General features: G+C 49.6%; 1 protein-coding gene across 6 annotated transcripts in view; it reads left to right on the forward strand.

Annotated features, from left to right (window-relative positions):
• Positions 1-20,771, forward strand: part of LOC139239133 (dynein axonemal assembly factor 10-like) — a 237,527-nt gene extending 216,756 nt beyond the window's left edge. For 3 of the 6 annotated variants that reach the window (XM_070867689.1, XM_070867687.1, XM_070867690.1), the window contains 8 exons: positions 3,996-4,143; positions 10,991-11,091; positions 13,439-13,569; positions 15,424-15,525; positions 16,623-16,738; positions 17,992-18,126; positions 19,252-19,349; positions 20,293-20,771. In XM_070867689.1, the coding sequence (XP_070723790.1) occupies positions 3,996-4,143; positions 10,991-11,091; positions 13,439-13,569; positions 15,424-15,525; positions 16,623-16,738; positions 17,992-18,126; positions 19,252-19,349; positions 20,293-20,497 (1,036 nt within the window). In that variant the 3' untranslated portion in view covers positions 20,498-20,771. Of the gene's footprint in view, positions 1-2,588; positions 4,144-10,990; positions 11,092-13,438; positions 13,570-15,423; positions 15,526-16,622; positions 16,739-17,991; positions 18,127-19,251; positions 19,350-20,292 lie in introns of those variants that run through there. The other 3 variants (XM_070867691.1, XM_070867692.1, XM_070867686.1) reach the window with 2 other exon arrangements.
• Positions 20,772-24,175: the final 3,404 nt, after the last annotated feature.

Consider the following 24,175-nt stretch of genomic DNA (forward strand, 5'->3'; position numbering starts at 1 on the left):
CTTGACAGGAACAAGCAAACTTTTCAGGGTTTCATACACCTCGGGGCCTGCTTCAGTCAGGAAAATAGCCCGTTTTCTTTCTAACACCACCCAGTTGCGGTTTTCATCATCGACGACTTCGCCGATACTATTTGTGGTGAAAAACATTTCTAGCCACTTCATGTATGCTCCGAAAGTCTCTCGGTCGCGATGGAACTCATCCAAGCGCCCTATTATTCTCATAGACGTGGCCATCTGGACTCTTCAGTTCAGCCAACTGTGCTTGTATTTTACCTCTCAAAGTCTCTCTGTTGTTTGGCAGGAATCATCCACCAACACAAATTTCAGCTAGGGAATCCGATTATCTTATCTTCATCACCAATGTAATATATTCTTTACAACATCACTAAAGCACACACACTCAAGATGGCTCCAATCTGGGACTTCCTTTTATTGTATAAACATCAGTGGTTGCATTGCCACAGTAGTCCACTAGGTGGAACAGTAATCCACTAGGTGGAGCCATCATCATCATCATAGGTGGTCCCTCGAAGCAAGGATGACTTGCTTCCACGCCAAAAAAGGATAAGTTATTTCAATGAAGGACCTAATATTCCGGATCCCGAACGACATCCTGAAGGGTGGAAGATGCCTGTGGGTGGATTTTTTTAACTTGTGGTGGCTGTTGCATACCAGCCACCACACGGGCTTGACAGAGCTAGGTCTTGGGCCAGTGGCAAGGGTTAACCAAGACGACTGGAGACTTGCTCTGCTGCACAGACCCAGTGCGCACACATATCGCAGTGTGAGCTGGCCTGTGCTGCCCCTGGGCCCCTGGCCCCGAACTCACACCTCCCCTGGGCCCTGATCACATCCCTCCAGAGTCTCTTGTCACTTCTTCGCCCTGATCTCGCCGCTCCTGCTGTATCTGCCCGCGCTCCAATCACTGACCTGGACCTTGATGACGTCACTCTTCGCTGCCGTCGCAGCTTGTGCTGCTCTCTGAAGTGGTATGCCTCCACGCTGCTCCCAGGCCGCTGATCACCACTCCTTTTATGGCCCCGACCATATTAGGTGGTCTCCACTGTCGGAGGTAGAGCTATATTACACGCCCGATCTCTGCTGGCGGTTAAAATTAGCCATCACTAATATTAACATCTACCCTCAATATTCATTGCTTGTTCTCAGCATCCCAAAGCAACTTCTTCAGCCCTCCCTCTTATGATCTACAGCAGGACAGTCCACCCTACAGCACTAAGGCCAGGTGGAGGCCCTAAGACACGGCCATCTGGGCCTCAATCCATGGGAAGCTTGGTTCTATTTGTATTTATATTTATTGCTTCCTGTTTGAATTTGATGGGCCTGAAGGTTTGGAAAGGGAGGATCTTGCTGCCATTGTCTCAGTAGTGGCTAAATCAAAACACCAAGATCTGTTAGTATCAGCAGCTTGAGCTAGCTAGGAATGAATAGGCTAACAGTACAGACCAGGGATTGGACCGCCAAATCTCTGTCACGTTGGAATGAAAGATCAGTACAGCAGCTTTCTGTTTGTAGCTAATTTGCATACAGCCAGGTTGCGCAAACGGTCAATGGGATAAATAACCAATTAAACTATACTAAAATAAAAACAGACAATGCTGGAAATGCTCAGAAGGTCAAGCAGCATCTGTGGAGAGAGAAACTGAGTTAACGTTCTAGGTCGGTGACCTTTTGTCAGAACCGGAAAAAAATAGAGATGTAACAGATTTTAAGCAAGTGCAGGGGCAGGGAAAGAGGGAGGGCAGGAAAGAACAAAAGGGATCTGGTGGAAGGCAGGGGGGATTAATCTATTCTGTTTGAAGGATTGATGTTGACGAGGGAACAGAGTTCTTGCTCTACTTCAAAAAGGTGCCATGGGATCGTTTACATCCATCTGAACAGGCAGCACCTCCAACAACATTGCACTCACTCAACACTAGCTTAGATTATTCAAAATGTGAGTGCTATACTGTCGGAGGGGCAGTGCTGAGGGAGTGCCGCACTGTTGGAGGAGCAGTACTGAGGGAGCGCCGCACTGTCGGAAGGGCAGTACTGAGGGAGCGCCGCACTGTTGGAGGGGCTGTACTGAGGGAGCGCCACACTGTCGGAAGGGCAGTACTGAGGGAGCGCCGCACTGTCGGAGGGGCAGTACTGAGGGAGCGCCGCACTGTCGGAAGGGCAGTACTGAGGGAGCGCCGCACTGTCGGAGGGGCAGTACTGAGGAAGTGCCGCACTGTTGGAGGGGCTGTACTGAGGGAGTGCCGCACTGTCGGAAGGGCAGTACTGAAGGAGCGCTGCAATGTCGGAAGAGCAGTACTGAGGGAATGCCGCACTGTCAGAGGGGCAGCACTAAGGGAGCGCCGCACTGTCGGAGGTTCCGTCTTTCAGATGAGACGTTAAACCGAGGCCCCGTCTGCTCTCTCAGTGATCATAAAAAATCCTGCGGCACTATTAATGAAGAAGAGCAGGGGAGTTCTCCCCGGTGTCCTGGGGCCAATATTTATCCCTCAACCATCATCACTAAAACAGATGATCTGGTCATTATCTCATTGCTGTTTGTGGGAGCTTGCTGTGCGCAAATTGGCTGCTGCGTTTCCCACATTACTACATGCCAAAATAACAACAACTTGCATTTATATAGTGCCTTTAACATAGTAAAAGTACTTCATTGGCTGTAAAGCGCTTTGGGACACCCTGAGGTTGTGAAAGGCACTATAGATATGCCAGGGGGGCAAAATTGCCCTGCGTCCTGATTGGGAGCGGTAACCTGCTGGGGCTGGGACTTCCTGCGCCCAGCAGTGAAGTCCCACCTCAGTCGTTAAATTGGGCTTACCGCTCCTCAAAGGAAGTGGAGTGCAATCTCACGGGTGATGCTGAGTCGAGTTTTGCAGCACTACGCGGATAGTCCGCTCCGCTTAGCGCTTAGCGCTTCAACACCCCTCCCCTTCGCTTAAAGGGGAGGGCGGCTGCGCATTCTGCAAGGCCTCTGATAGCCTCCACTAGACCACCAGGGCAGTCTGGTAACGGGGGCCGCAGCCTGGCACCCAAAAACAGTGTGCTGGGCTGCATGATGGCGGCCCGGACCACAGAACAAAACAGGTTAGTGTGCCGACCCCGAGTGTCGGCAAAAAAATTGAAGATGGTGGCGTCGGGGCTCTGGTGACCGCCCCTTTCATTTCCGCCCCGCCAGCGTATGTTGGCCAACCTCAAGACCCCTGAAATTGGCGTTGACACCCGCTCGCGCCAGCCTTGCAGGCGACTTCCCCCGTGGAGGCGGTAAGCGGTTGGCGCGTGGCGCTGAGGGGTAACCTCGCACGGCGATGACGCCACCGCTGGTTGGCAGCGCCTCCGCAAACTCCCAGGCAATTTTCAGGAAGCTGGTAGTGCCCCCCCACCCTCTCCGCGAAAAGTGTCTTGCGACCCGTTAGCGCCCCCGGAGGCGCTAACGAGGCGATAAAAAGGGGCAATTGCGCCCCCAACTTCTTGCTGTTGTTCCTTGCTGGGCCAGCCGGGGTCGCTGCTCCGAGGCTGGGGCGGAAGCAGCGCCCGGCTCCGCCTCCCAGAAACTTTTCCTTTCACTTTGCACTCAGTTGCAATGTTTTGTTTATTTTAAATCTGGCCTGAGATTTCTTTTGCTTGCTTCATTTTTTTTTTGCGACGAAAAAAAAACCTTGAAATCAGAGCTGGGGCATTATTTTTTTTGTAAAAAGCAACACAATTTTAAAGTTTCCACACCAGACCTTTAAGAATCAGAACGGGTTGGAAGAATTCTTTAAATAGAATTGAATGTGAATTTTTAGGTTCTGATCGGTTGTGCACAAAGGGCCATCTGCATTATTTGAATTAAATTATTTTGGGGGGCGGTGGGGGGGGAAATCAGTCATTGGTCTTTAATCCCCTTTTATTCCCCGTGCTTTCTGTGCGGAGAGGGTTGCCCAGCTCCCCGCGATGTCACACAGCCCCAACAAGCCCCGCCTCGTGTCTCTTTCCCATCGCAGGCTGCCTCTTACTCCCTTCGGCTGCCTGTGGATCCCATGCAGCAACCGCTTTGTGTGCCTGGGGACAGGTTCCGGCTCCGGGGCACCGAGGAAGGGGATCATCGGGGTGTACGGGACAACGAGCGGGGAGATCAGAGATGTCCACACGGTAACTCTTTGTTTCATTCCTCTTCTGTGCGTCGCCTATGTTGCAAAATGTTGGGAAAAATTGTTACCGGCGGGCGGGCGTGTTACCCTGTAGCAATCGCGGGGGAATTCAATGTTGCGATCGCCTTGGGCAAATATGGCCACAATGTCACCAGGGATTGCTTGGACAATGGACACACATACACAGACACACTACTCCAGCTCCAGGTCTCACCTCTTGGCGTCAACCCTCATTTCGACTGTCACAGCTAGAGAGAGCAAAACACACCGCTGGAAATCCGAAATTAAAATCAGCAGGAGAATGCTGGCAAACACTCAGCCGGTCAGGCAGCAACTGTGGGGGGGGGGGGGGGGGAGAGAGAAACAGAGTTAACGTTTCAGGTCGATGTTACAGAGATTTAGACAACCCTGATTTGTCAGATTTGAGGACTTCCACTGAACGTGACATGTTGTCACCATTGGTGTATCTTGTCAATTTCCACTTGCACAAAACATGTCAATTTGGATGACTCGGAAATTGAAGAAATATATTTTTTTCATTTGGGATTCAATTCTGGCTTTATTTTTTTTAAACTTTTGCTTATTGAATTTTTCTCCCCTGAAGGAGCTGGTGTCTTGCCATGGCAAGGTTCTGCCTGCAACCCTCTCCCCCGGGGCCTCACCAAGTGTCAGCCATGGCTCAGTGGGCAGCCTCTGAGTTAAAAGGTTGTGGGTACAGGTCCCACTCCAGAGACATGAGCACATAAATCTAGGCTGACGCTCCCAGTGCAGTACTGAGGGAGCGCCGCACTGTCGGAGGGGCCGTCTTTTGAATAAGACGTTAAACCGAAGCCCTGTCTGCCCTCTCAGGTGGACGTAAAAGATCCCATGGCCACTATTTCGAAGAAGAGCAGGAGAGTTCTCCCCGGTGTCCTGGGGTCAATATTTATCTCTCAATCAACATCACTAAAAAAACAGATTATCTGATCATTATCACATTGCTGTTTGTGGGAGCTTGCTGTGCACAAACTAGGCTTGCGCGTTTCCTACATTACAACAGTGACTATATTTCAAATTGGATGTAAAGCACTTTAGGACGTCCTGAGGTCATGAAAGACGCTATAGAAATGCAAGCCATTCTTTCTTGCCAGTGGCAGAGCTAGGTTTGGTCAGCTTGCTGGGGGAGGTGGGGTGGGGAGTGGAGGGGGGGCGTCAAACCCGAGGTTGGCTGGCTTGGCAGGACAGAGCTGGGAATTGGGGAATGCCAATATACCCAGTCCGAAGGCCAAGCCAGGAATCGCCCAGACCCATAGGCTGAGCCGGAGGGCCAAAGGTGGGCGACAGAGGTTCCTGGGACCGACACAGAGGTGGTTCCCCCAAAACCACATTGGACGGCATCAAAATGCACCAGACACAGCAAAGGCCACAGGCCCCGATAACATCTGTTGTGCTGAAGATCGGTGCTCCAGAACTAGCCGTGCCTCTGGCCAAGCTGTTCCAGCACAGCTACAACACTGGCATCTATCCGACAATGTGGAAAACGGCCCAAGTATGTCCTGTCCATAAAAAGCAGGACAAATCCATCCCAGCCAATTACCACTCCGTCTACTCTCAATCATCGGCAAAGTGATGGAAGGTGTCATTGACAGTGCTATCAAGCAGCACTTATTCACCAGTAACCTGCTCACCGATGCTCAGTTTGGGTTCCACCAGGACCACTCGGCTCCAGAGCTCATTGGAGGGAGCTCAATGACCTTCCCTTCATCATAAGGTCAGAAGTGGGGATGTTCGCTGATGGTTGCAGTGTTCAATTCCATTCACAATCCTCAGATAAAGAAGCAGTCCATGCCCGTGTGCAGCAAGACCTGGACAACATCCAGGCTGAGACTGATAAATGGGTAGTAACATTTGTGCCACACAAGTTGCCAGGCAGTAAGATAGAGTCTAACCACCTCCCTTTGACATTCAATGGCATTATCATCACCAAGTGCCCACCATCAGCATTCTAGGGGTCATCATTGACGTGAAAGTGAACTGGACCAGCCATATAAATGACATGGCAACTAAAGCAGGTTAGAGGCTGGGTATTCTGCGGCGAGTGTCTCATCTCCTGACTCCCTAAAACCTTTCCACCATCTACAAGGCTCAAGTCAGGAGTGTGATGGAATACTCTCCACTTGCCTGGATGGATGCAGCTCCAACAACACTCGAAGAAGCTCTACACCAACCAGGACAGAGCAGTCTGTTTGATCAGCACCTCATCCACTAGCTTAAGCATCCATCCCTTTCCACCTCCATTGACTCTATTAGTATTGTATTAAGCACTTGAAGATCAGCGGGCTCAGCAGGTTTTCGGGGAATGACCTGGGACCTTCCGGCCTGCGTGTCCACACCGGGCAGTGCAGTCACCAGCTGAGCCACTTGCAGTGTATCGGATTGCCTCGAACTGTTACATTGTCACAGAAACATTTAGCAGATCGCACTATAAATATCTATAAAATTGCTGCAATGTGTACATTCTCATTGAGGGGTGGTAAGTTTTATATGGTCCACCTTTCCTGTCCTGAGAATTTTGTAATTTTTCATATATCTGTTACCCAATTTTGTTTTTGGTACATTCCTGGAAGAGATACTGTGGCTGGAGGAAAGACAAAGATAACAAATGATACAATAATTTAAAATGTGTCGGTGGTGACTCTCATTGTTCTGCAGTTTTGCCTGAGTTCAGTGTTGTTCTTGTTCTCATTTAAAGGGGCGATGGCTATTTAAAGGAACGTGTTCTTCATGAATAAATGTTGGGCAAAACACTTTCATAAGAACATAAGAAAAAGGAGCAGGAGTAGGCCCTACGGCCCCTCGAGCCTGCTCCGCCATTTAATAAGATCATGGCTGATCATCAACCTCAACTCCACTTTCTCGTCTGATCTCCATGTCCCTTGATTGCCCTAGACTCCAAAAATCTATCGCTCTCAGCCTCGAACATATTCAGAGACTCTGCATCCACAGCCCTCTGGGGCAGAGAATTCCAAAGATTCACCACCCTCTGAGTGAAGAAATTCCTCCTCATCTCCGTCTTAAATGACTGACCTCTTATCCTGAGACTGTGCCCCGTCATTCTAGACTCTCCAGCCAGGGGGAAACAACCTCTCAGCATCTACCCTGTCAAGCCCCCTCAGAATCTTGCATGTTTCAATTAGATCATCTCTCATTCTTCTAAACTCCAGAGGCTATCGGCCCATTCTGCACAATCTCTCATCATAAGACAGCCCTCTCATCCCAGGAATCAATCTCGTGAACGTTCATTACATCGCCTCCAAGGAAAGTACATCCTTCCTTAGATAAGGATTCCCTCTCTTTCCCACTGGATAAGGGGCTGTATTTGCCACCGCTAGAGATGATTTTGTGTGTGTTTGTTTTGGGGCTTTTAGTCTCATCTTCTGTTTTAACATTCCAGAATCTACACCTTTTCTAATCTGCCCTTGCAGAGTTGCATCTACAAGGGCTAAAAATGACACCAGGGCCGGAATCTTCCCAGCCCTGCGAGCACGGGTTTGGAGGCAGGTCTGCTGTCAAAATGGCCCTGATTGGCAGTGGGTCGGGATCCTACTCTGGACCCTCCTCCTTGTAAGTTTCTCAACTGTCGGGTCTGCGTGAGGATCGCAGACCCGACTCCAAGCGGCGAACCAGGTACTTAACAGGTAGGTTAATGCTATTTAAGAGGATTAAAAGCAGGCACTTACAATTTTACTAACTTTTTTGATGGGTTGCCATCTCTCGGGGAACACGCCAGGTCAGTGACTCTCCATTGCTTTGGCTAATTGACAGCTGCAGAAGTGGTATAAAAGCTACCATTTCACAGCCATTCACTTTCCAATGTCAGACGCTGAAGCCTTCAGGATTTGGAGGAAACTTTTGAGCTGTATGCAATTTGGAAGTGTTTGCGGTGAACTCTCTATTCACTGTCACCTCCTTGGAGCAGCCTCTCTAAGTGTTGATAGATTGCTTCTGTCATCTCAGCCTCACGTGCCATCTATTCCAGCAGCATTCGTGCCCGTGAAAAATTCTCACCTTGGTTCTCAGAATCTCAGCACGATCAGCCCCAACACCAACATCACTAAGCACACCAGCATCACCACCAACAATACCAACCTGTTATTAAAAACAAGCAGCTTAATATGAAAATAGTTGATAATTTTACTTACAAGCAAATAGCAATATGAAGTACAATCATCTCAAATAATAAAAGCACAATATATGTATCACAAACACACAGTAGGAATGCCTTTAATGGGTTAATAAACCTTTTGCCAGAACTTTTAGGTCTGGTGTCTGATAATTTGGCAATGGTCGATTCTACATTGTGAATTCTGTCTGTACCCCAGCTGGAAGCTGAAACCTCTTTAACAATTCTATGATCTGTTTGTCCGATAGCTAAGAAATTTCTGGTTTCTTCCTTCATCTGAACCAAAAAATAAATTTGATGAACACTTTTTCTTGAAGACTGTAGCACTTTGGGAAAAAACTGCGCACTCATCAAAAAATTCTGTAACACTCCGTCCCACATGTCTTGACAATCACGGTGGTTTAAATACCTTGCAAGCCAGAAAAGACACTCCTGCAAACATCGCAACCTGTAAGTGGGTTACAGCAGTGTTGATGCAAAGCAGTCTTGTCTTCACCTTGAGGCAAATAGCATTATAGAATGCAAAATTACCAGAATCAGATAGAAACATAGAAAATAGCTGCAGGAGTAGGCCAAATGGCCCTTCGAGCCTGCACCACCATTCAATAAGATCATGGCTGATCATTCACCTCAGTACCCCTTTCCTGCTTTCTCTCCATACCCCTTGATCCCTTTAGCCGTAAGGACTATATCTAACTCCCTCTTGAATATATCCAATGAACTGGCCTCAACAACTCTGCGGTAGAGAATTCCACAGGTTAACAACTCTCTGAGTGAAGAAGTTTCTCCTCATCTCAGTCCTAAATGGCTTACCCCTTATCCTTAGACTATGTCCCCTGGTTCTGGACTTCCTCAACATCAGGAACATTCTTCCTGCATCTAACCTGTCCAGCTCCGTCAGAATTTTATATGTTTCTATGAGATCCCCTCTCATCCTTCTAAACTCCAGTGAATACAGGCCCAGGGAACATGTAGAGAAGTGATGTGAGACCAACTCGAGGAGCTAGTCTCCCGCTTCTGCTTCAAGCCGCCTGCAGTATAACTACAACCGATCTGAAACAAAGTTTTAAGAACTTTCAGGTGTTCCATTGGGCCTCTCAAATGTAATTTAAAAACATCTTGTTGATGTTTATGGGGAGCTGATGGAACATCCTGCTCTCCACTTCTATCAATGTTTAACCAGCATGTCATGACCAGATGTAGGTCTCGAACTCTGCAGTCTGTGTGACCTGGGCAATGCAGGAGCCAGATTGATCTTGGTGTCAGATTTTTAGAAATTCATTCATGGGATGTGGGTGTCGCTGGCAAGGCCGGCATTTATTGCCCATCCCTAATTGCTCCTTGAGAAGGTGGTGGTGAGCCGCCTTCTTGAACCGCTGCAGTCCCGTGTGGTGAAGGTGTTCCCACAGTGCTGTTAGGGAGGGAGTTCCAAGATTTTGACCAGCAACGATGAAGGAACGGTGATATATTTCCAAGTCGGGATGGTGTGTGACTCAGAGGGGAACATGGAGGTGATGGTGTTCCCATGCACCTGCTGCTCTTGTCCTTCTAGGTGGTGGAGGTTGCGGGTTTGGGAGGTGCTGCCGAAGAAGCCTTGGCGTGTTGCTGCAGTGCATCGGGACCCATAGCCTTTGCTGTATCCAATGCGCTCAGCCGTTTCGTGATATAGTGTGGAGTGAATCGAATTGGCTGAAGACTGGCTTCTGTTATGGTTGGGAGCTTAGGAGGAGGCCGATATGGATCATCCACTCAGCACTTCTGGCTGAAGATGGTTCTTCATTGATATTAGAGTCACTCGGCTTATTTCAGGAGAAGGCCCACCACCACTTTCACAGAGCAACTAGCGATGGGCAATAAATGCCAGCCTTGCCAGGGTCACCCATGTCCTGAGACCAAATGAAAAAAAAATGTTGGTGTACGCTATGCTTTAAACTCCTGCAATACTCATAACTGACCATTCAAAATTGCCCCCAGCACCAGTAACAGATTTGTAAAGAAAAAGTTGCATTTAAATAGCGCCTTTCACCTCAGGACATCCCAAAGCACTTTACAGCCAATGAAGTAGTTTTGTAGAGCTGTAATGCAGTTTACGCACAGCAAGCTCCCACAAACAGCAATGTGATAATGAGCACTTGAACAGGTCATCTGTTTTAGTGATGTTGGTTGAGGAATCAATATTGGCCCCAGGACACCGGGGAGAACTTCCCAGCTCTTCTTCAAAATAGTGCCATGGGATCTTTTAGGTTCACCTGAGAGAGCAGACGGGGCCTGGGTTTAACGTCTCATCCAAAAGACGGCACCTCAGACTGTGTAGCACTCCCTCAGCTTTGCACTGGGAGTTTATTCTCAAGTTTCTGGAGTGGGAATTCTAGAAACCAATTCTTGACCCACAGATAAAAGTTCTCTCTAGACACACGGGTTGGTGAAGACCAAGTTTTTGATTAGAATCCTGAGCGTTTTTCCCTCACCTCTCGTGGAAATGATATGCAAATTTCACAAATCCACTTTGCCGAAACCCAACGTGCAGCACGTGATATGGCTGAGATGTCAACCAAACCTGTACCTGCCGCATTTCACGGTGCTCTCCCAGGCCACCACCACGGATATATTCTTCCTACTGCAGGTAACCCAGCCCCATCACAGTAATACGCCGATCTCAGGAAACCTTATTTCTTTCACCTTGTAGATTGAAAAGCCCAGAGCCTTCAGATGTGGCACGTTCGGAGCTACCAGTCTGCAGCAGAGGCACCTGGCAACTGGAGACTTTGATGGCAATCTTCACATCTGGTAATAAGTGCGACTGGTTCATTGAGTTGGCTTGAGTGGAGCATAAATGCCAGCATGGACTGGTTGGGCTGACTGACCTGTTTCTGTGCCGTATATCCTGTGTAAAAGCGTGGGATTAGTCCCACATGTAAAACTCCAACAGTACTTTCAATTAATTCAAAAATCCAGCAATAAATCTAGCCTTTTGTTTAATATTTTCTCCTTAAGGCACTCGGGGGCTAAAATTGGTGTGTTAGCGCCGCCGGTAGGCACTAATGGGGGAACACCCCTTCTCGCCAGGGGGCAGGCGGCAGCGGCACCGGGACTGAAATTGCCCCGGAGATTTTGGGGGCGAATGGCAGTTAGCGCCGCACCACACATCACGCACCTTACACCCTGGGTCATCGCTGTACACACTGACCCCTCACCGCCCTGTGCCAACTCCTTTCCACCCCACGGGGGAAATGACTCCCGGGGGGGGGGCACCAGGCTGTTGCCCCAGGAGCGCCCGAGACCGCACTCCGCCTCATAAAGGGGCAATTTCACGCCGGGGACAAAACTAACGCCCCGGGTGTTAACTGACCCGGGCCGGGAAAGTTAGCACCCTTGGATGGGCCACGGGGCAATTTCACTCCCTCAGCCTTGTTGGAGGATGGTCCGGACTCTCCAGTACTTCACCAAGCGACCATATTTCTTGCACGAGCCTCGTGTTGGCTCATCGACTGTGGATGGTATCACAGCCGAACCCGATCCTGCCCTCGCACTACGCCACTGTGTGCGCATTTCCCACTGAGGTCACCAGAGAGAGTTCAGGAACAGGAGCCCCCACCTTCATTAACATAGGGTTAACTTCCCCTGCCCTCATTCTGGCTGAAATCAGTTAACTTTGTACCGACCAGGAATCAAAGCTGGAATCTGGACACAAAGGCTCAGAATATAAGGGGGTAGAAGTCATGCTGCAAAACCCTGGTTAGACCACACCTGGAGCACTGTGAGCAATCCTGGGCCCCACACCTTAGGGAAGAAATCTTGGCCTTGGAGGGAGTGCAGCGTAGGTTTATTAGAATGATACTTGGATATTTATTAGAATACTACAAGGGGAGATTACACAAACTAGGGAAGTATTCCCTAGTATTTAAAAGGTTGAGGGTTGATCTGATCGAAGTTTTCAGGATATTAAGGGGAACAGAGAGGGAGAAGCTACTTCTGCGGGTTGTGGAGTCTAGGAATAGGGGGCAAAGTCTAAAAATTAGAGCCAGACCTTTCAGGAGTGAAGTTAGGCAACACTTCTACACAGCAAAGGGTGGTAGAAGTTTGTAACACTTTTCCGCAAAGGGCAGTTGTTGCTAGATCGATTGTTCATTTTAAATCTGTGAGATTGATAGATTTCTGTTAACCAAAGGTGTTCAGGGATATGGGCCAAAGGCGGGTATATAGAGTTAGGTCGCAGATCAGCCAAGATCTCATTGAATGGCGGAATGGGCTCGAGAGGCTGAATGGACTCCTCCTAAGCTCAGTGCCATGCCTGCACCCGCTACACTTCTCGTGAGAGCTCATCTGCCGGTGGGGGAAGGAGGGAGGGAAGGGGGCAGCCGAGACTGCTGGTGTGGCATGGAGCGACAGCATGTGGGTTCTCACCTGCAATTCACCATGCGGTAAGCTCCATTCAGGGTAGGGACCACACCGGGTGCAGGTATGCATAAGGGTGTTAAACAGGCGCAGTGCTGACTGATTTAGCAGTGCGTTGACATTCCTGCCTTCGGGATGTGGGAGATGACTTCAGTTATGTGAACGGGACGGAGCTATTCCCTGCAGGATAGAATCCCGAGGGTCTTTGTGTAAAAGCAGAGTCCAGGTGCCGATAGAGACTGGCTCCCCTGTCCCATTTGGGATTGCCGGATTGTCATGGAGACTCCCGGAATTAAAGATTAATCTCCCGGAAACACTCCTGCAAGCCGCTCCGGACGGACGCACAACAAATAGTAGGGCCCCAGCGATCCCAGGATGCAATGCAGCCCTGGTTAAACCCACACGGATAGAGCGGTTTCTGGGGGCAGAGGATTGTGGGTATTGTGGCCGCCATTGCTGTGAGGATTGACGTGCTGGGCTGCCAGTGATGGGCGGGCGGAGGCGGTGCAGATAGAGGAGGGAGGTCATGTGATGCAACCCCCCGGATTACGGTCCAACAGGAACAACAACAACCTGAATTTATATAGTGCCTTTAACGTAGTAAAACGTCCCAAGGCGCTTCACGGGAGTTGTCGACCCTGCGGGACAATGGCACACAAAGACATCACTCTCCCAAAACTGCTGCGATGAAAGTGCAAGTATAAAAGCACCTAAAAGCTGACGTGTTGCCACCCCACAGGAACCTGGAGGCATCGGAAGCTCCGCTGTACGCAGCCAAAGCACATCGCGAAATCATTAACTGCATCGATGGTGTAGGTGGGCTTGGAGTCGGACACGGGGCCCCGGAGATAGTCACTGGCAGCAGGGACGGTGAGTACTGGTATAAACACGGTTAAAACTCAATTGGCAAAAGAACCAAAGGGGGAGATGAGGAGAATGTTTTACGCAGTGAGTTGTTGTGATCGGGAACACGCTGCCTGAAAGGGCGGTGGGAGCAGATTCAATAGTAACTTTCAAACCGGGAATTGGATAAATACTTGAAGAGGAAACTATTGCACGGATATAGGGAAAGAACAGGGGGAGTGGGACTGATTGGATCGCTCTGTCACAGAGCCAGCACAGGCACGATGGGCCGAATGGTCTGCTTGTACACTGTATGATTCTATGAAATCAAGACATTGAACTATTGTAAATCATTCTAACCCCGGGTCTCAAACTGTTCCTTTACTCGCTTCAGCATATAAATCTAGGCTGACACTCCAGTACTGTGCTGAGGGAGCACTGCACTGTCGGAGGTGTTGTCTTTAGAATAAGTTGTCTGCTCTCTCAGGTGGGCGTTTTGAACTATTTTGAAGATGAGTAGGGGAGTTCTCCCCGGTGTCCTGGGGCCAATATTTATCCCTCAATCACCATAACAAAACAAAAACTGATTATCTGGTCATTATCACATTGGTGTTTCTGGGAGCTTGCTGTGCGCAAGTTGGCTGCCGCGTTTCCCACATTACATCAGTGATACCACACAAAATGTACTTCATTGACTGTAAAGCGCTTTGAGACGTCCGGTGGTCGTGAAAGGCGCTATAGAAATGCAAGTTTTTTTTTTCTTTTTACTCCAACCTAGAAGCTTTTAAAACCCAAGTTTCAGGGAAGGGGCAGGAACTCAGAAGATTTGCCCTTTCAAGTGAAATGCCTGAAAAATAGGTCACATTTTTGAAGCAAAGTGTCCCTGCTGATGTACCGAATCTGAGCGGGTGGTACAGTTGCACCAGATAATGTTCCCAGCACTTGTCCAAGCCTGCATTATTTATGTGGTGACTATCAATTTGGGATGTTGGATAAATGGATGCTAGCTGATCCCTCACTAATACAGCTTTCCCACCCAGAATCTAATCCACACCTTTCTTCATCTTGAGGCTCTGCTGCTCACCTACCCAGTCTCCCGACTTCTTCCCACTCCGCTCCATAAATCGCAACTCGTTCAGAAGGCTGGCCCGCCCACCCATTCAGAGCCTCCCGATTCCAACTCCCTGCTTCTCGCTGTGCTGCACTGGCTCCCTGTACCCTTTCAGCTTACTGCACGCCATTTAGGGGGTCTGTCAATGAAACGAACACCAGTTTAGCATTGGGCCAGGCAAAGGGGGCCTTGTTTTAGCATCTCACATAAGAACTGCCCCTCTGACAATGCAACATTCCCTCAGTATCGCACGGAAGTGTCAACCTAGCCCAGGATGTCCCAGCGTCATGTATAAAGTTTCAATCTGTGTCCCATTAGTCCCCAGAAGGGGATCATTTTGCAGGGGTGTGGGGAAAGGACGGGAATGGGAGTAATTCCCCTTTCAAAGAGCCGGCACAGGCACGATGGGCCGAATGACCTTCTGTGCTGTACCATTCCACAAAACAGTGAGTAAGAAATATGAGTGCTTGGACTTTGAGAGAAAACACCAGTGGGCTATAAACAGTTGACTGGCTGTCCTTTGGACCGAGACTTTGGCCCAAATCCTGGGGTGGGGTTTGATAACACCTCCTGCTCGCTCTCAACCAAGACTGCTACAGCCTGAGCCAAGCTGACTCTGACGGTGAGGCGAACCGGCAGCCGACGCCCCACTGAACAGCACTTCATCACCGGGAACGGAGGGAGTTTGGGGCGGAATGTGGGGAGGGTGCCAAATTTGGAATTCCCAACTGACGTACGTGACCCCCTCCATTCTGTATTCTTTCTCACAGGGACTGTCAAGGTCTGGGATTCCCGACAAAAGGACCTTCCTGTGGCCAACATGGAGCCTGCTCTGGGATTCAACAGGAGAGACTGCTGGACAGTGGCTTTTGGTGAGATGCTGCTCATAAAACCTGCACCACTGCACAACACACACTCATATAAACATATATACACACATATACATACATATACACACACACACATATACACACACTCACATATACACACACATATACACACACTCACATATACACACACTCACATATACACACTCATATACACACACTCACATATACACACACTCACATACACACACACATACACACACTCACATATACACACACACACACACATATACACACACACATACATATACACACACTCACACATATACACACACTCACATATACACACACATATACACACACACATATACATACACACACACATATACACACACACACACATACACACACTCACATATACACACACATATACACACACTCACATATACATACACACACATATACACACACACATATATAAACACTCATACACACACATATATACACATTTACACATACATGCACTCACGTATACAACACACACGTATATACACACACACATACCCATTTACACATACACTCACACACATATACACATATACTCACACACATATACACACTCACACACCCATATGCACACATATATACATACACACACACACACACACACACATATACATACATCATAGGCAGTCCCTCGCAATGAGGATGACTTGCTTCCACGCCAAAAAAAAGGATTAGTTCACAGGTGTTTCGAATGAAGAACCCGAACTACATCCTGAAGGGTGGAAGATGCCTGTCGGTGGATTTTTTTAACGTGGGGTGGTCATTGCACACCAGCCACCACACGGGGCTTGACAGAGCGAGGTCTTGGTCCTGTGGCAAGGATTACCCAAGACAACTGGAGACCTGCTCTGCTGCACGGACCCAGTGCACACACATATCGCAGTGTGGGCTGGGCCCGTGCTGCCCCTGGGCCCCTGGTCCCAAACTCTCGTCTCTCCTGGGCCCCGATCACATCCCTCCACTGTCTCTCACGTGTATACATACATATACACACTCACACACACATTTATACCCATGCACACATTTACACCTACACACATTTCAAGTTTAAAGTGTGCTTGTTTTGGGCCGCTCAGGTCACGCATGCACTCAGTGGGATCGCTGTGTTTGTGCCGGATACGACAACGGGGATATTAAACTGTTCGATTTGCGAAACATGGAGGTGCGATGGGAGACAAACGTCAAGAGCGGGGTGAGTTTGACTGATCGGAACGGGTCCTCGTGGCTCTTGGTAAATCGGTGCCTGGTGTAAAACGGAGCCACACTGGCCTCAGTCCGTGGTGCGAGCCGAGCTAGTGGATTTCAGCCGGGCAGACGTGGAGGTTGAAGCCGGTTGTAGTCCCCCGACTGCTGAAACCTGCTAACTCTGTACGGACACGGGATTATACCTGGGGCCTCAGCGGCCCTGCAGTAGTGTCTGGAGCCGAGAGGCTGGAACCATGCTCCTGATTCCTATCCAGTGTCAGCCGTGGCGCAGTGGGGAGCACTCTCGCTTCTGAGGCAGAGGCTTAAGCCACAGTATCCAGGTTGAGACTCTCAGTGCAGTGCTGAGGGAGAGCCGCACTGTCGGAGGGGCAGTACTGAGGGAGCGCCACACTGTCAGAGGGGCAGTACTGAGGGAGCGCTGCACTGTCGGAGGGGCAGTACTGAGGGAGCGCTGCACTGTCGGAGGGGCAGTACTGAGGGAGTGCCGCACTGTCGGAGGTGCAGTACTGAGGGAGCGCTGCACTGTCGGAGGGGCAGTACTGAGGGAGTGCTGCACTGTCGGAGGTGCAGTACTGAGGGAGCGCCGCACTGTCGGAGGGGCAGTACTGAGGAAGCGCCACACTGTCGGAGGGGCAGTACTGAGGGAGTGCTGCACTGTCGGAGGTGCCGTCTTTTCGATGAGACGTTAAACTGAGGCCCCTCAGTTCTCTCTCAGGTGGACATCATAGAAGAAGAGCAGGGGAGTTCACTCCAATATTTATCCCCAAACCAACATCACTAAAACAGATTATCTGGTCATTATCACATTGCTGTTTGTGGGAGCTTGCTGTGCACAAGTTGGCTGCCACATTTCCCACATTACAACAGTGTCTACACCTCCAAATGTACTTCATTGGCTGTAAAGTGCTTTGGGGCATCCAGAGGTTGTGAAAGGCGCTATAGAAATGCAAATTCTTTCTTTCAGTGACATCAGAGGAGGATAGAATTGGGCGGGGGATGTGTTGCCCCTCTGGTTGAGTAGCCTTTTTGACCTTCATTGTCCATGGTTATTTACATAGAATGAGCACTTGATCTCAGTAGCTGGAAGGGTTGCCCTCCCCCCGCCCCCCCCCCCCAGTGAGGAGCACAGTTCCAGGAGAGGGAGGAGGGAAAAATGTATAATGAGCAAAGGAACTAAATGCGGTTTTGAAGCTTATTCAAGCCTTGGTGTTTTGTTTTTGACGTCCATCGCCGGGGCAGGTTTGCTGTGTGGAGTTTGATGGAAAGGACACGAGTTTGAACAAACTGGTGGCAACGACCCTGGAAGGAAGGGTCCATGTCTTCAATATGCAGAAATACGACACGAACACGTGCTTCAGCTGTTGGAGTGAGAAGGTAAGACATTGAGGGGATGGAAGCTGTCCAGTTATAGAAAGCCCTGCTTAGACCACACCTGGAGTGAATGCCTTCAGTTCTGGGCCCCGCCCCTCCAGAAGGGTAGATGGGCCTCGGAGCGGGAGCAGTGCAAGTTCACCAGAATGATACCCGGGGCTAAAAGGGTTAAATCATGAGGACAGGTTGCAGAGACTGGGCCTGTATTCCCTCGCGTTTAGCAGATTAAGCAGGGATTTGATAGGAGAGCCAGAGAGAGAAACTATTCCCTCGGGTGGTGGGAGTCCAGAACAAGGGGACGTAACCTTAAAATTCGAGCCAGGCCGTTCAGGGGTGATATCAGGAAGGACTTTGTCACACAAAGGGCAGTGGGGATCTGGAACTTTCTCTCAAAGGGCTGCTGAGGCTGGGGGACCAATGGAAAATGTCAGAACTGGGATTGATAGATTTTTATTCGGTATTAAAGGACACGGAGTGACTGCTGCCAACGAGCTGGAAGCTGATCCCAATGACCAGAAGCTGCGCAGGATCGCTCTGCGCATGAATCTGGAAATTTCGATGATGGTTCTGCTTTTTTTCACAGAGCCCGTGAGACCCGAAGGCCTGCTTTGTGTTCCCGACTGCCATGTCGGGCCGACAATTGTGCCCCCAGGTTCGGCCAGGCCGCCAACAGGCAGCCTGGCACTCCCTCTTGGATGCCAGGCCATTGGCCCGGCCAAAACCCTTCCTGTTGGCCCAGTGAACTGAACTTAAAGAATCGCGCAGGTGATGCGCCAGTGTGATGACATCATCAGCGCTACACTGATGAGTAACAGCGTAGGACACTCCGCCCCCCCCTCTAGTGTGCGAATTTCCGCTTACTGGCGCACGTCCGCCCCCATTATGACCGACTTCTGGTCCGCTGAATAAAAAAAGCCAAAGAGCTGAATTTTGCTCAAGAGGCCACCACATCAATCGCGCCAGTAAAAACAGACGAAACACGATAGGTGCACCCCTTTTCCAACGGTGGCCAATTTCGGCCCCCAAGTCTCCCCACCAGGAATTCTGTGGTTCAGGGAGTTTCCCAGTAGAGATACTGCACACATCAAACAGAGGCCAATAACTTACTTTCATTTTTTCTTTTTAAAGCCGTACAAATTCACGGCTTGGACAGTGCGACATTTGCGTCAGAATCGAAATATCTTCGTTACCAGTGGAGGAGCCGGCTGTCTGCATCTGTGGAAACAGTAAGTGGCCGTGTCTTGAGTTTGGGCAAGTGCTGAGGGAGGGGGGGAGGGTGGGGGCGCACATCACTGGCACACCAGTGGCTGGCCAGTGCAGCGCTGGACATCGGTTGGTGGCTGCGGTTAACCCGTGTTCTTGACCATGACTGGTCAGTCAGGGAGAAGCCATTTCCCCTTGGAGAGAGAGAGGCGAGCGAGCCAGTTCCTTTGGTCTGATTCCATTCACTCCTTGAATGGCCCCAAATCCTCACAGATTTGAGAGTTCACCTGTAACAACCCAAGCAACGGGGAGAAAATGAGAGTGGTGCAGGGAACGGGTGGAAAGTTTGCCCTTTGTGCCTTCGTCACTCCTGCCGTGGTGCAGCACTGTGGCTGCTGACTGATCTCAGCTACTCACCCAAGTGGGCATTATCAGGTTATTCAACCATGTTGGGCATCAAAATCCAAACTGTCCCTGTCCTCATCCCGCAACATGAGTATAATGTATTTGCTTCATGGGTTCTTTGCTTAAGAATTCATAGCAACACATTGCGATAAAGAACTAGTTGGTTTATTAGCAAAATGTTTAACAATCACACGACACATTACCAGTTCATCCACCAGGCTCACAACCACCTGCCTCATCGTGGATCCCCCGAACCCAACTGACTGGGTTTTATTGAGTCTTGTGACCATCACGTGATGAGCTAAGCCATTCACAATGCAGCAGCTCCACAGACCTATGAGCATGCTCACAGGTGCATACATTACAATGGTCACTTCCCTGTAGCCAGCAGACCCAGGAACCTTCCTAGCTCAGGGCCACAGTGGCCAGTTCTAGTACCCCTAACGCCATGATTTACGCCCTGCACAGTTAGTACCACAGCCCTATGGCACTGTGCCCCCACTGAGCCAGCAGGAGGAGGTAGACATTCTTTGTGCTACGCAGCCTTTGTTTGTTTGCCAGCAATGAATCTTCAACACTGCTCGAAAGGACCGACCACGAGCGAGAGGGCAAGGATTCAACCACCGCACTCCTGAACAGCATCTCTCTCTCGTCTCAACCCATCGGCAACCTGGACTGGAATCCGGATAAGCAGGGCCTCTGTATCTCTGCATCCTTTGACCGCAGTGTCCACATCCTCTTCATCGCCGACCAACAGAGTTTCTAGGTACGGCAGCGAGCTGCGCTGGATCCGAGGGGGCAGCGGGAACCGTCTTATCATTTGACATTTCTCAGCAACCTATTGACAAGCCTTTTTATTGGGGGGGGAACTGCCCTCAGGATGTGGCGATGACTCTAAAGTAGCAGATACTGTATTTTGTTAGTAAGGGTTTACACTGTAACAAAGAGTTGAGTTTAACAACTATACTTATCAATGAAGCAGTTGCTCATCTCATTGTCATACCAACCTCTTGGTAAAATAAACAATACTGTGAAGATTCCGCAGCGCACCAGGTGGTGTGTTTAGCACAGATGCAAAATGACACTCCGTGCAGATGCAGAGTCCGGCAGGCTGTGGTAATAACACAAGGAAATAATGTCAATCACATTCAAATTATTTAGCGTTCAGCCCCACAATTACAAACACTAAATAATTAAATGGAGAAATGTGTGGCCCTTGGAGCAATTACAAAGCGATTCACCTGGTATGGTTCTAAAAGAGCAAAGGTAAAGTCATGTATAATTATCCAACCCTTGCCTCCTGTAATTGCAGCAACGATCAAACTCCATTCATCAAATCTGCAGGAGGTGTATTCCGAGAAACCCGATTGCGGTCTTGAAAATGCTCCCAATGTTATTTTATTTTATCCAGTGTAAGGTCGAAGGAGTAATTCGGTTTAGTTTTCGATCTGTTTCGCCACAGAATCTTACAGCGCAGGGGGCCATTCGGCCCATCGTGCCAGTACCAGCTCTGTGACAGAGCGATCCAATTAGTCCCACTCTCCCTGATCATTCCCCCACAGCCCAGCAATATTTTCCTTTCCAAGTATTTATCCAATTCCCTTTTGAAAGTTACTGATGAATCTGCTCCCACCGCCCTTTCATTTCAGTCCGCAAAAATCATTTCCCATCTTACCCTGGTTATTCTGCCAATTATCATAAAGCTGCTTTCCCTGGCTGTTGACCCTTCTGCCACGGGAAACTGTTTCTCCTTACTTAATCTGTCCAGGCTGACACTCCAGTGCAGTACTGAGGGAGCGCAGCACTGTCGGAGGAGCAGTGCTGAGGGAGCGCAGCACTGTCGGAGGAGCAGTGCTGAGGGAGCGCCGCACTGTCGGAGGGGCAGTACTGAGGGAGTGCCGCACTGTCGGAGGGGCAGTACTGAGGGAGCGCCGCACTGTCGGAGGGGCAGTGCTGAGGGAGCGCCGCACTGTCGGAGGGGCAGTACTTAGGGAGCGCCGCACTGTCGGAGGAGCAGTACTGAGGGAACGGCGCACTGTCGGAGGGGCAGTGCTGAGGGAGCCCCGCACTGTCGGAGAGACAGTACTGAGGGAGCGCCGCACTGTCGGAGGGGCAGTACTGAGGGAGTGCCGCACTGTCGGAGGGGCAGTGCTGAGGGAGCGCCGCACTGTCGGAGGGGCAGTACTTAGGGAGCGCCGCACTGTCGGAGGGGCAGTACTGAGGGAGCACCGCACTGTCGGAGGGGCAGTACTGAGGGAGTGCCGCACTGTCGGAGGGGCAGTACTTAGGGAGCGCCGCACTGTCGGAGGGCCGGTACTGAGGGAGCGCCGCACTGTCGGAGGTGCCGTCTTTCAGATGAGACGTTAAACCGAGGCCCCATCTGCCCTCTCAGGTGGACATAAAAGATCCCATTACTATTTCGAACAAGAGCAAGTGAGTTATCCCTGGTGTTCTGGACAATATTTATCCCTCAAACATAGAAACATAGAAAATAGGTGCAGGAGTAGGCCATTCGGCCCTTCGAGCCTGCACCGCCATTCAATATGATCATGGCTGATCATGCACTTCAGTACCCCATTCCTGCTTTCTCTCCATACCCCTTTAGCCGTAAGGGCCACACCTAACTCCCTTTTGAATATATCTAACGAACTGGCCTCAACAATTTTCTGTGGTAGAGAATGCTACAAGTTCACAATTCTCTGAGCGAAGAAGTTTCTCCTCATCTCGGTCCTAAAAGGATTACCCCTTATCCTTAGACTGTGACCCCTGGTTCTGGACTTCCCCAACATCGGGAACAGTCTTCCTGCATCTAACCTGTCCAATCCCGTCAGAATTTTACATGTTTCTATGAGATCCCCTCTCATTCTTCTAAATTCCATTGAATGTAAGCCCAGTCGATCCAGTCTTTCTTCATATGTCAGTCCTGTCATCCCGGGCATCAGTCTAGTGAACCTTCGCTGCACTCCCTCAATAGCAAGAATATCCTTCCTCAGATTAGGAGACCAAAAGTGTATACAATATTCAAGGTGTGGCCTCACCAAGGCCCTGTACAACTGCAGTAAGACCTCCCTGCTCCTATACTCAAATCAACATCACTAAAACAGATTATCTGGGTCATTATCACATTGCTGTTTGTGGGAGCTTGCTGTGCACAAATTGGCTGCCGCGTTTCCTACATTACAACAGTGCCTACACTCCAAAAGTACTTCATTGGCTGTTAAGTGCTTTGAGACGTCCGGTGGTCATGAAAGGCGCTACAGAAATGCAAGTCTTTCTTTCAAAACCCCTTATAATTTTGAACACCTCTATTAAATCTTCACTTAACGTTCTCTGCTCTAAGGAGAACCACCCCAGCTTGTGGGGACAGATGCTGAGTCAGTGCCAGATCACCGATCCACAATGTGGTTATAACGACAAGCATTTAAAAAATACACCTTCCCCTTCATTCTTCCGTCCCCTTCCTGAAGGCACTAACTACTGCTGGCATCCAAATTCCCAGCCATTGAACTTTCTCCGGTCGATTCTTCAGGTCAGTGTTTGATGAGCTGACTGTGTCCTCAGTGGATCTACGCAAGCTTGTACTTACAGTGGGGGGTCACTGTCGGCATTCAGCGTCAGCAGGCCGATGCCGCATGTGAGTCATGGGGAAAGATTGGAGAAATGAGATTTTTATCAGGCTGGAAAGAAGGGACCTGCAAGATAGAGCTATCAAAGGTAATTAATTTAATGTTCTGGATTTGCAAAAGGATACCATCACCTGCAAGTTCCCCTCCAAGTCATACACCATCCTGACTTGGAAATATATCGGCCGTTCCTTCATCGTCGCTGGGTCACAATCCCGGAACTCCCTCCCTAACAGCACTGTGGGAGCACCTTCACCACACGGACTGCAGCGGTTCAAGAAGGCGACTCACCACCACCACCTTCTCAAGGGGCAATTAGGGATGGGCAATAAATGCCGGCCTTGCCAGCAACTTTCACATCCCAAAACAAATTAAAAAATGTAAAAGGTAACTTTAGGACCAATAGCAGGAAATGCTTCACACAAATTCACGTTCCCTTTTGTAAATAGTGACTAGCAGATCAACTGATGGAATGGACTCCCAAACAACAATGTGCATTTATATAGCAACTTTAACACAGTAAAACGTCCCAAAGTGCTTCACAGGAGTGTTATCAAGACAAAAATTGACACCGAGCCAAAGGTGCTGTTAGGGCAGGTGACCAAAGGGTTGGTCAAAGAGGTAAGTTTTAAAAGGAACGTTTTAAAGGAGAGTTGGAGAGGTTTACGGAGGGAATTCAAGAGCTTGAGCCCAGACAGTTGAAGGCATGGCCGCTAATGGTGGAGCGATGGAAATTGGGGACGCACAAGAGGCTAGAATTGGAGGAGCGCAGTGATCTTGGAGGGTTGTAGGAAGATAAGGAGGGAACAAAGCCCTCAAGG

This window comes from Pristiophorus japonicus, chromosome 26 (assembly GCF_044704955.1).
Source record: "Pristiophorus japonicus isolate sPriJap1 chromosome 26, sPriJap1.hap1, whole genome shotgun sequence".
Classification (NCBI taxonomy): domain Eukaryota; kingdom Metazoa; phylum Chordata; class Chondrichthyes; family Pristiophoridae; genus Pristiophorus; species Pristiophorus japonicus.